The sequence below is a fragment of the Spermophilus citellus genome, assembly GCF_964194105.1.
Source record: "Spermophilus citellus genome assembly, chromosome: 18".
Classification (NCBI taxonomy): Eukaryota; Metazoa; Chordata; class Mammalia; order Rodentia; family Sciuridae; genus Spermophilus; species Spermophilus citellus.
The window spans coordinates 56,961,971-56,974,030 of NC_138200.1; the positions used below are offsets into that span (position 1 = coordinate 56,961,971).

General features: G+C 36.9%; 1 protein-coding gene across 1 annotated transcript in view; it reads left to right on the top strand.

The window, feature by feature from the left end:
- Window positions 1-12,060, top strand: part of HYDIN (HYDIN axonemal central pair apparatus protein) — a gene marked incomplete at both ends in the record, with an annotated part of 332,822 nt that overhangs the window by 15,207 nt on the left and 305,555 nt on the right. The window contains 2 exons of the mRNA XM_081274731.1: window positions 5,296-5,415; window positions 8,321-8,455. Of these exons, the coding sequence (XP_081130857.1) occupies window positions 5,296-5,415; window positions 8,321-8,455 (255 nt within the window). The remainder of the gene's footprint in view (window positions 1-5,295; window positions 5,416-8,320; window positions 8,456-12,060) is intronic.

A 12,060-nucleotide genomic window follows, 5' to 3' on the forward strand; every position in this document is an offset into this window, starting at 1 on the left:
GGAAAGCTGGGAATGGAACCACCATTTGACCCAGCTATTCCCCTTCTCAGACTATTTCCTGAAGACCTTAAAAGAGCATACTACAGGGATACTGCCACATCGATGTTCATAGCAGCACAATTCACAATAGCTAGACTGTGGAACCAACCTAGATGCCCTTCAATAGATGAATGGGTAAAAAAAATGTGGCATTTATACATCATGGAGTATTACACAGCACCGAAAAATGACAAAATCATGGAATTTGCAGGGAAATGGATGGCACTAGAGCAGATTATGCTTAGTGAAGCTAGCCAATCCCTAAAAAACAAATACCAAATGTCTTCTTTGATATAATGAGAGCAACTATGAACAGAGTAGGGAGGAAGAGCAGGAAGAAAAGATTAACATTAAACAGAGACATGAGATGGGATGGAAAGGGAGAGAAAAGGGAAATTGCATGGAAATGAAGGGAGACCCTCATTGCTATACAAAATTACATATAAGAGGTTGTGAGGGGAATGGGAAAATAAACAAGGAGAGAAATGAATTACAGTAGATGGGGTATAGAGGGAAGATGGGAGGGAAGGGGAGGGGGGATAGTAGGGGATAGGAAAGGTAGCAGAATACAACAGTTACTAATAGGGCGTTATGTAAAATTGTGGATGTGTAACGGATGTGATTCTGCAATCTGCATTTGGGGTAAAAATTGGGAGTTCATAACCCACTTCAATCTAATGTATGAAATATGTCAAGAGCTTTGTAATGTTGTGAACAATCAATAAAAAAAAAAAAGCTTGGTACTATCAGTCTCTTTACTTTGAATCATTTTATTTGGTCTGTGGTGCTGTTACATTGTGGTTTAATTTGCAGTTTCTTTAAAATGAGATTGAGAATTTTTTCATATGTTTTTAGCCATTTAGATATCATATTTTATAAATTTCTTAATTATGGTTTTTGTACATTTATTACTGATTCATGGAATTTCCTTATATGTTCTGAAGACTAATCCTATATATGTATTATAAATAATCTCCCACTTCTTGACTTTCTTTTATTTTCCATGGTAACTTTTGATGAACATAAGTTTTACATTTAAATATAACTTAATTTAACAGTCTTTTAGTTTATGTTTTTTATTTTTTGTGCCCCATTAGAGGAAACTTTGTATTCTCCAAGATCATGAGGGTATTCTTCTAGATCTTCTTTAACAATTTTGTTTTTGTTTTTCCTTTTGGGTGCTTTGGTAAATGCAGTGCTTTGGTACCCTGGGATGGTGTGAAATAGGAGTTAATTTTTTCATAGGGATTGTCTAGTTAACACCACTTATTGAAGAGAACATCCCCTTTCCTGTTACTTTTTAGTGTTGTTTTTGTCATTAATTAAGTGACCATATATTTAGTAATAGACTTATGAGCTTTTAAATCTATTACATTTGCTTTTATAGTCAATCTGGTCCTAACATCTTATTATCTTAATTAATGTGATAAGAAATAGTATATGATTTATAGTAGCATAATTATAATGTCCTTCTACCTGATGTAGTAAATCCTTCTCTATTGTTCTTTAAATGTGTCTTATATATTTTGATATTTTTCATTTCTACATAAATTTTGTAATCAGGTTTCAAAAGCCCTGAAATAATTCTTCTGGGGCTTTCTTTTATTGGGTAGCATTGAATTTTGGGGTTAATTTGGGGAGTATTGGACATCTTGAATAAATTGAGTCTCTTAATTCAGAAACATATTATATTCCTGTATTCTTGTAGGTGTTTTTTTAATTTCAATAATATTTTGTCATTCCCTCACATCTTTTATTGGATTTATTTCTATGTGTTTTACAGTTTGGAATGCTATTTTAAATGGTGCTGTTTATAAATTTTATTTTCTAAATGTTCATTGCTGGTACATAGAAATATAATTGAGTTTTTTATGTTGAATCTTATCACAATGACCTTGATAAATCACTTATTAACTCTTAATAGTTTATTTATAGTGAATTTTAAATTTTCTAAATAATAATTTATTTTAGAGAAAATTACAACTTTGTATCTTCTTGATTGGTTTCTAATACTGAAAAAAGCTTTAAATTTCTGGAATTAACCCCAACTTGGTCAAGATATGTTAACTTTGTATGTATTGATGGTCTCAGTTTGCTAATGTTTTCTTCCTTGTTATTTATTTATTTATATCTGTTCATAAGTTGAGACTGATCTTTCTGTCCTTCTCAGGTATGTTAAGGGTGTTACTAACATAATTTGAATTGGGGAACTTTCACTTTTTTTTCTTTTGGCAAGTTTCTAAACCACTTGAGTTGTTTCTTCTTTAATATTTGATAGCATTTACTTGTAGAGAGCTATCTAGGATTGGCATTTTTTTTCTTTTTTGTAGTTTATTTTTTTAAACATTACAATTCTTATTACACATGTAGGGCACAATTTTTCATGTCTCTGTATATAAAGTATGTTCTCAAGGATTGGCATTTTTTTCTATAAATGTTTTTTATTTATAGTTTGGATTACTCTAAGAGTTATAGAACTATTTGGGTTTTCTACTTCTTGTGTCAGTTTCAATAAGTTTTGATTGTATTTTTCTAGGAATTTGTACTTTTCATTTTATTCACAGTATATCCACTTATAATTTTTTTTTGTACCAGGGATAGAACTCAGGCATTTGACCAAATCCCCAGCCCTATTTTGTATTTTATTTAGAGACAAGGTCTCACTGAGTTGCTTAGTGCCTTGCTATTGCTGAGGCTGGCTTTGAACTCACAATCCTCCTACCTTACTTAGCCTTCATAGCCTCTGGGATTATAGGCATTCACCACTATGCCCAGCCACTTATATAATCTTCTTATGGAGATCGGCTGTAATAATTTTCCCATTTTCATTCTTTAAATTTTCTCTTTTGCCTTTTGTTTTGTTTTATTGATCAGATTCACCAGGTATTTTGTCAACTTTATTAGCTTTTCAAAGATCAACTTTTTGCTTTGTTGATTCTGTAATATAGTTATTTTTATTTCATTAATTTCCATTATTATTTTTATTATGTCAAGTTTTTCTTTCTTTTGGTAAATTTTGCTATTCTTCTTCAAAATTATCAAGATTGATGAATACATGTAAGTTTCCAAACTGTGTACAAAGGTACCCCAAAGTGTAACCATGAACTCACAGGGCATCATGGGATATTTTAAATTTTTAAGGGAAACATATCCAAAACTTGTTGGATACTACACAAACTCCTAACTTGAGCCAATTCATAGTGTCAACATTAGATCATGCTGTATTCCCTCTGACAATGTAATACTTTACAAATTTGGCTTCTCACTGGTTGTTTTGGTAAAAAAGGAAATAACCTATGAAAATCAACATAGAATAGAAAAGAAAGGGATATGTCCAATTTGGTTCTGTTGGGTAGTGCCCAGCTGGTGCACATGTCTCAATAGTAAGCAAGTTATTATTATTGTCTTTTATGACCAGAATTCATTTAGACTAACCACATTCTTACCTTTTTATTACTTTTCTTTTGTTCCTCTGTTTCTGAAGTTCCAAGATAAATTTCCTTCTCCATAAAGAATACATTTTGGTAGTTTCTTTAGAAGTTTTTGCAATAGTTTGCAATTTTTATCTCTGTGAAAATGTCCCTGTTTGAACTTCATTCTTGAAGGAAATTTTTCAGGGTAGACAATAATATGTCTGTAGGGTTTCTTTCCTGCCCCCACCCCCCAGGATTTATTTACTTATTTGTTTGTTTGCTTTACAGTTCTAGAAATCAAATTCAGGATCTCATGTATGCTAAGAAGCGCTCTACCACTGAGCTTCACCCTCAGTCCCTTAGAATTTAAAAGATTTGTATTAATTAAGTTGAAAAGTCAACATTTTGTTGGGTTTTGTTGTTGTTGTTGTTTGTTTTTGTCCTTGAAAGTAAAATGTTTTTTCCTTTAGTTTCTTTTGCACATTTTTGGCCTGTGTTTTCAATGGTATGCACTTTTTTCTTAATGCTGCTTGAGTTTAGAAGGATCCTGACTCTTTTTTCTTAATCACAGCAAATTCTCTATCATTATTTTATCAGTATTGCTCTGCCTTATTATCTCTTTTTGGGACTCCAGTTACACCTCTTTCATGCTTTTTTGCTACATTAAGTCTATATTTTACTTTATCTTCTGGATTTTCTATCATTTAAGTCAGTCTTCTTGGTTCTGAAAAATCTTCTAACCTATCTCCCCTTTTAGTGTTTCTTGCTTCAGTTGTCCCTGGCCTCATAAAACACTTACATTAAAGTCTTAATTTCAGTTGTTATGACTTTAAGTTGTATAATTTACATTTGATTCTTTTTTATCATGTCAAATTCTCTGCCATTTAAAAAAATGTTCTTGTAGCGAATAATCATGAATCATAACTTGTTTCTGTTGTCTCTTATTTCTGCTGGTATTCTTTAATGACATCTTACTTCCTCATATTTTTGGTCATTTTATAAGTTGCATTTTTTTGAAGCTGTAAAACATTTCTTTTAAAAATGGAAGCTTTCATAATTGGAATATTATGGAAATGATTTACTCCCTGTGATAATGTTCTCTTCTTCCAGAGAGGACATGTTTGCTTCTTCTAGACAGATACAAGCACCAGCAATCCAGAATCACTTCCTTCATTCATGTTTGAGGACTGAGAGACCATAGTTCCCCCTTATTTTATGTTGCATTTCAATGAAGGAAAAGACTATCAGGGTCTCTACCTTGACAAGCCTTAGAATTCTTATCTCTGTCTCTCTAGTCCTGCTACATGTTCTGAAGTGCTGTGCATATATCAACTGCCCATTCTAATGCAGGAAGAAAAACATAGCCAGATGTTCCCTATTACTCCAATCATTATTTATTTGTTTTCTCCTAGAATATGACCAGTAAATCTTTACTATCTTGTTAGCTCTCCAGTGTCTCTAAACAAATATTTGTTGGTATAACTTTTCGGATTATTCTCATGGGGCTGTTGGTTCAAATGATCTCATTCGCCACTAGTGGACATGGAAATCTAATTCTTAATAGCCTGTTTTTTTTTTTTTTTTTTAACTGAGAACCAAATTTTTTTTTTAATGCTGCTTGAGTTTAGGAGGATCTTTCTTCTTACTTTCTTTTGTATCACAGAAGTTGATAACAATAACCTCACAAATTATAACCATGAATGTTTATAGTGGTTACCCCCTTTTTTAGTGTTCAGTATGTTATTAGTTTTCGTATCCAAAGATCTATTTGGTACTTTCTTAACTTTCCCAGTAATTTTTGCCACTATGTGACTATATGAATAATTTATTGTTTCAATTGCAGTTTTCAGGAGTTGATTTGGATCAGACATTATTCCAGCCCTTTCCATCAGAGATTGTATTCCAGAACTATACTCCTTGTGAAGTCTATGAGGTTCCACTGGTACTGAGAAACAACGACAAAGTGAGTATGTTTGCTGGGGTACATGAACTTCTCCAGACATATGAATAAGGTTTGAGTAAACTTGGATCCTGTAGGATCTTAGATAAGTTCTTTCATTGGATAGACTTAGGAAAATGTGCCCTTTGGCTTTAGACTTAATGAAGACACGGCTAGGTCTGTTCAAGTGTTGCTGTATTTTCAGTCCCAGTGCAATGCCAAAAAAATAGTGAACTCCCAGCGTGTGAACTAACTTGTTGAAAAAAGGATTGATTTGGTGAATGGCATGGAGTTCTCACATCTGAGAACTCAGTTGGGCTAAATTTTTATTTAAGACAGAGCAGGTATTGTTAGTGTTTATGTACTCCGCATGACAGAACACCATTTTCTCAGTTCAATGTATAGACTCTATGCATAGACACATATGGATGGCAATTATCGAGCACTTATATTTGTATTCTTAATGCATTTTTATTCTTTGATTTATACTTCTAAAAAATTTCTTGTATTCTCCCTTCTATTTCAAATAGCCTTCAGATTTTTGTCTACAGGTAATTTGGGAAGGCTTTTCTTGCTGTCTAGGCCTCATCTCTGTGTGATTATGATGGAGGATACCTTAGGGATTTATTGCAAGAAAAGGTATGAAATGCCTGGGAATCTCCTTGATGTCTGATAATAGTGCAAGAAGGGAGAAAGTGGAAGTTCAGCATGAAGCATGGTGAAATGTGAAACAGGATTAGAGCAGGAAGAAGGCATCTGAGAGGTGGTTAACTTCAAGTGCAAAGTAGAAACACATACAGGAGCCCAAGAACATGAAGACCAAAACATTTGAGCAATAAGAAAAAAAGAGAAAATAAGTCAATGTAGGAATCCAAATCAAGTGGGAAGACTTGCAGTTATATTCGGTACAGTAGCTCATTAAAGGAATCAGCGATGCCTTTCAGAGATCAATAGGGTGATTTAGCGACAGCAAAGTCAGACTTGGAAGAAAATGGTATATTTAGTTCTTTGCTGCAAGTATTGTTAGCAAGAAAAGCTCATGGGACAGAAACTAAATGTAGGCAAAGAGATGAAAAAGAATCTGAGGTATTTGGGGTTGTGTCCCTAGACCTCAAGAAGAGGCTCATTACATAGACACTGAGAATTTTCTTTTCATGTAGGGCTTCCAACCAATTCAGTTTCTCACTTTGACTTCTCTTTTTCCTTTATTACTTTTTAAATTCTCTGTCAGTTATTCTGAGGCTATTAAAGGCAGAGAGGAGCTAGTTCAAAGGGTCTTTTGGGCAATCCTCCTTGGCCCTAAACAAGAAATGATTATCAGGAGGGTATATATAAGGGGAAGGGACTGGGTTAAGTTTTGTCAGCACTCAGTTCTCGTGGATAGTCCAGTACTGCTTGGTAAGGTTCAGCCAATGTAGGCCCCATAGAAAGAGGGAAAGTCCAACTGCCAACAAGCAGCCTTCTCCAGGCTGGGCAGGCTACCTCAGGACCTTTGTACAGAGTGGCTGATGTTAGCCAGTTTCTCTGCTCCTTCAGTTCATGGTCTTATAAGGAGCCGCTGGGAGAGACTTAGGACTCAGAGAAATGTGCCCCATTTACCCTTTGCTTTCTCATTGACAGGGAGTGTAAAAAACAGAACCTGTTTGTACATTATCTCTTTGTCTGTTTCATACACATCTGGGTGAGAGTAAGCTGTGAGCACTCTATAAACCACAAATGATTATATTTTAGATACAGTTATAAGCACCCAGACTCCAGAGTTGGACTAATCTGAGTTCACATTCCAGCTGTGCACTCTCTAGCTAGAGACCAAGGGCACATCCCCTCACTTCTCCAGGCCATGGGGATGATAACAGTACCCATTTCCATAGAGTGCTTTGAATATGAAATGAGATAATGAATGCATTTGGCTAAGTGGTTGTCACATAGTCGGTACTAACCCAGTATGGGAATTATTATTGCTAGTGCTGCTGTTGATTGCCTTTCTGATTTTTAACAGGTAATTATGCTCTCACTGAATACACTCTCAGAGAGCTTATCCAGCACCACTCAGCACAGCACAGTGACTGCACATTCCCATGACTAGCAAAGCCTGTTCTGCTCCTATCAGATCTGCACACCTTGTCCTTGTCTTCACACTCTCTGGTCTTATCATCTGAGTTCTTTCTGCATTTCTTCTTGTCTTCCCTGCCTGGATTTTTTTTTGTATGTACAGACTTCTCACCCTTGACCACCCCATTCTCCTAGGATTGCATTTCTTTTATTGGTGGGCTGCTGAGGTAGAGATGTAGCCCTGGGCCAGGCTGACCAAGTGGAGGAGCAAGCCTCTGAAGAGGCCAGCTGTTTGGAGCTGCTGCACCTGTCTGGGGGCACCACTGTGTTTTCTGCTCTTGCTTCCTAGCGGTGCCTTCCTTGGGACAGTCCCACAGGGAGTCAGGCGAGGACTTGCCCTCCAGCACCGCTGCTTGGTGAAGCTTCTTCTGTAGAACAGGAACCAAGGGGAAGCGCAAAGGCTATTGTGAGGATGGAGTGGCTAGTCATGTCCCTTGGATGGTCCACAGAAGGAACCCAGTAAATGTGGTTTCCTCTGGAGTTGTTCTGCAGTGCTGGGAGATCCAGCTTCCCTCTGTGTGGGGTGAGGTCTTAACTGATGAAGCACTTTAAATAATCAAGTGAACACAGACTTGCAAGAATAATAAAAACAAGTAATGGTAATGTTAATAAGAATTAAAGTTGAAATATGTCAAGGCCTGCTTTGTGTGAGGTATTGGGATAAAGAAGGTACTGTCATCAATCAGACCTGACCAAGGTCACCTGCCTCATAAGTAGTGGAGGGAAATTTCAGTCTCAGCTTGACTCCAGATTTTGTGCCTTTTCTTGTCTTTCACATGCACAATGTCTTTCATCATGTGTTTTTTTTTCCCTTCAGATTCCAAGGATGGTGAAAATTATTGAGGAAAGTTCACCTTACTTTAAAGTAGTCAGTCCCAAAGATATTAGCCACAAGGTAGCTCCGGGAGTGCCATCTGTATTCCGAATCCTCTTCACTCCAGAGGAGAACAAGGTAAATAGCAATGCTGGCAAGAAAACAGAATTGTCACTAGAAGTTTACAATTCAATTTCAAACACTCATGGAGGTGAGTGCTTGTGTTATTGGTGGACTTGGTAGGACTGGTGTTGGTGTTGGTGGGCATTGGTATAGAGATCTTAGTGTTTGGTGGTGGCCGGTGTTGGTGGTAGTATTTTTGTCATTGATGGTAGTTGCATTAGTCTGTTTTTTTGTTACTATAATCAAATACCAGAGGGTGGGTCATATAACGAAAAGAGGCTTCTTTAGTTCACAGTTTTGGATACTGAATTCTAAACAGCATAGCTTTAGCTCTGGTAAGAGCCTCCTTAGCTGAGTTACTTCATGGTGGATGACATTATGGTGGGAGCATGTGTGGAAGCTAGAGATGGAATAATGAGATGGGAAGCCAGCGCTTAGGGAGGGTCTGCCTCTTGAAGGTCCACACTCTCCCGATGTATGGCAGACCATGCTCCACATGAACTCAGGGGACAAGCCACATCCAAACCATCGCAGTGGAGTTGGTGTTGGCAATGGTGGCACAGATAGAACTGTTGTTGATGGTGGTGATGGTGAGAGGAAGGTGTCTAGTAGCACTGGGAATGATAAATCATTGTCAATCTCTCATATTCTCTTATACCATTCAATTTATACAACATCACACATGCCATGGGAAACCCCTAATTAAAACACTAATAATTGTGGAATCTGAGTGATGGGTACATTGGGGTTTCTTCCACTCTTCTGTGTTTTTTTTTTGTGTATGTTAAAAAATTTCCATCTTCACAAAGTTTGAGACCCTAGTTGGTGATAGGTTTCCTCTCCAGATTCTAACTTGACTCAAATGTCAATCACGGTATCGACTTGGCAAAGAATGTGACCAAGAGAGTATTTTCTGCTCCCCAATAACTAGTAGATAACTGATACTCAGTAAAAAGATGATCTACCATATATTCCCACCAAAACACAAACAGACAACCTGCAGCTAAGAGCAGAGACCTGGTCTACTTACCCTTGTTGCCCCATAGGCAGGCTAGAAAGGGTCTGCTTTCAATAGGAGGAGAACCCTACCCCCAGCTGCCAGGAATCAGCTCATGATCAGACTCTCTTCTGGGGTCAGCCTTTCCCCAGTCACAGAAACTCTAGTTCCTCCTAGGAGGGAAGGAGCAGGTAGGCAGGACTGAGCGCATGGGCCTCCTCCTCAGCCCTTCTCCAACAGCACAGAATTGTTGGCCAAGTTTTCTTCCCTGTGAGTCTAAGTGGAGCCTCTTGGGGAGGAGGAAAGGGGTTTTACCAGCATGACTGAAGGAACAAGGACTGAAAACAAGACTTAAGTAGGTGTAACAAAATGTCGGGTTATATGTAATGTTAACAGCATGTGTGCTTATCTGTATGGCACCATTGTGTTTGGAAATTAATGGAGCCCAGCACAGTCAGGCAGAACTAGCTCTGAGCCTCTGCTTCTCCACCACTAATACTTATTGTAAATTGCTAATGTCATTACCAGTATTCCTGCTGCTACTAGGATTATTTCTACTTTTCTGGAGAGGAGGGATAGAAAATTTCATGTGGCCTGCCAAGCATGTGCTAGCTGTAGTGAATGGTGCTACTTCACTACTTTGTAGTGTTACTATTTATTTCATGCATTTTGTTTATGGAGCTATAATTTTTATTTGGGGTGCTATTAAGATAAATGAAAAAAGGACTCCAGATGTAGGATTTTTTGCTATATATTACTGATATTTGTTTGTTTTTGCTCTGTCTGAATGCTATCTGTGAAGAGAAGAGAGCCTGGGTTTAGTTTAGTGTCAGCTTCCTGCTCTGGTCACTTCTGCAGGAAGCTGGTTGTAAAAGCCTTTGTGTGGCTTGAAATACAAAGCTTTTCTTAATGGTTTTCATGTTAGGTAATATATGTCTTCTGTTGGGCAAGTGGTATTCCACCTGCATGTTGCCGAGAAGGTGGAATGTTCTGTACTGTGTTGGGCATGTGAGTTACACGATGATTTCTGTGTCAAATCTGTATATTTGATATTTGTTCTTTCAAAAAAAATCTGTGGATTTTACCCTGGAAGCTATATTATAATAATAGAGGGAGTGAGTGGGAGTATGGGTGAAATCAGAGTAACAGAATGTTAATAATCGTGGAATCTGAGTGATGGGTACATCGGGGTTTCCTACACTCTTCTGTTTTCTTTGTGTACATTTAAAAATTCCCATCTTCAGAAACTAAAGGAAAAGAGATTTTTTTATTGCTTCTACTATTTATCTATACAGTAGATAATAGTTAAAACATATTTTAGGTTTACTGGTTCTTTATAAATATTGAATGCTAACATTCTCATTGAGTATTAATACACTTGGCTGCATTTGGTTGCTACTTATCTTACTCCTAGCTTTCATATTCTCTTATACCATTTAATTTATCCAATATCACACATGTATTGGGAAACCCCTAATTAAGAAAAATCAACAAGTTGAATGTTGTTAGGCGTTTTTTTCTTCTAATTATTTAAAAGTTATCGTGGGCTACGTGCATGCATGAGAAGACATAGCGAGACTATGGTTCCCTGTGAGACATTTAACTATCCACTTTTGGATCCATTGAGATTTTTGTGTTGGACTTGGACTCTACGCAATAATATAGTTTACAGAACTCATTTTTCTAAAGACAGAGTTGTTCTCTCCTGTTGCAGGGGCTCAGACTGTTGATGTGAATTTAGTACCTCCATCCACCCTCACAGCTGGAAAGCTGACAGGCAGGCGTGCATGGAATGACCAGCTAGGTTTAGGGGCACTGTCTTCTAGGCTGTTCCATAATGCAGCCAAAGAGTAACTAGAGCCAGATTTATTTTAGGAGAGAGTCAGTCATTTCACGAAATGTCACTGTTTCCTCAGTTGGCCACATTGATAGCCAACGTGCATATGTATTTTTCCTCCTTATCCCCTGCTGGTCTTCGGCCTCTCCATTCTCATTTGCCCTCCTCACATCTGGAGTGTGAGATATGTAAATTGCAGCATGCCACAGTTAATAAGCCAGTCAGTCCCCTTTCAATTGGATTTTCAGTACCCATGTATATTAGCACTTGAAGATGATAATGCAATTTACATTTTTTCCCCTGCCATCTATTAATCTGACTTTCTGGGGATGGAACTTGTTAAGAATGCCAAAAGTCCAGATGACAGGTGCAGCACATTCACTTTGGCTTTCCTTGTCTCTTCCCACACAGACTTTAAAAAGCAACAACAACAACAACAACAACAAACATTGAATTTGTTATTAGTCTAATATAGAGTATATATCATGTACTGTTAAAATATAATAGTCAATGTTATCATATAATAACACTAAAAAATTCCAGAGACTGGCATTTTTTGACCTCTTAAATTTGAATCTTCAGTATTAAAAAGGGTATGAAAAATATTAAGCTTTTGTCAGAAAGCAAAACAGTACTTCCTCAAACTTAAAAAAAGCATCTTGTTTATACACATGTTATCACGTGGAAATGGCAGCAGTTTTTGAAGAGAATATCCAGTGACACAATTTTCTTATTCAGTTAAATTTAGAGAAAATGTCTAATTTGTTGTCCAAATGGTTTTCCTAC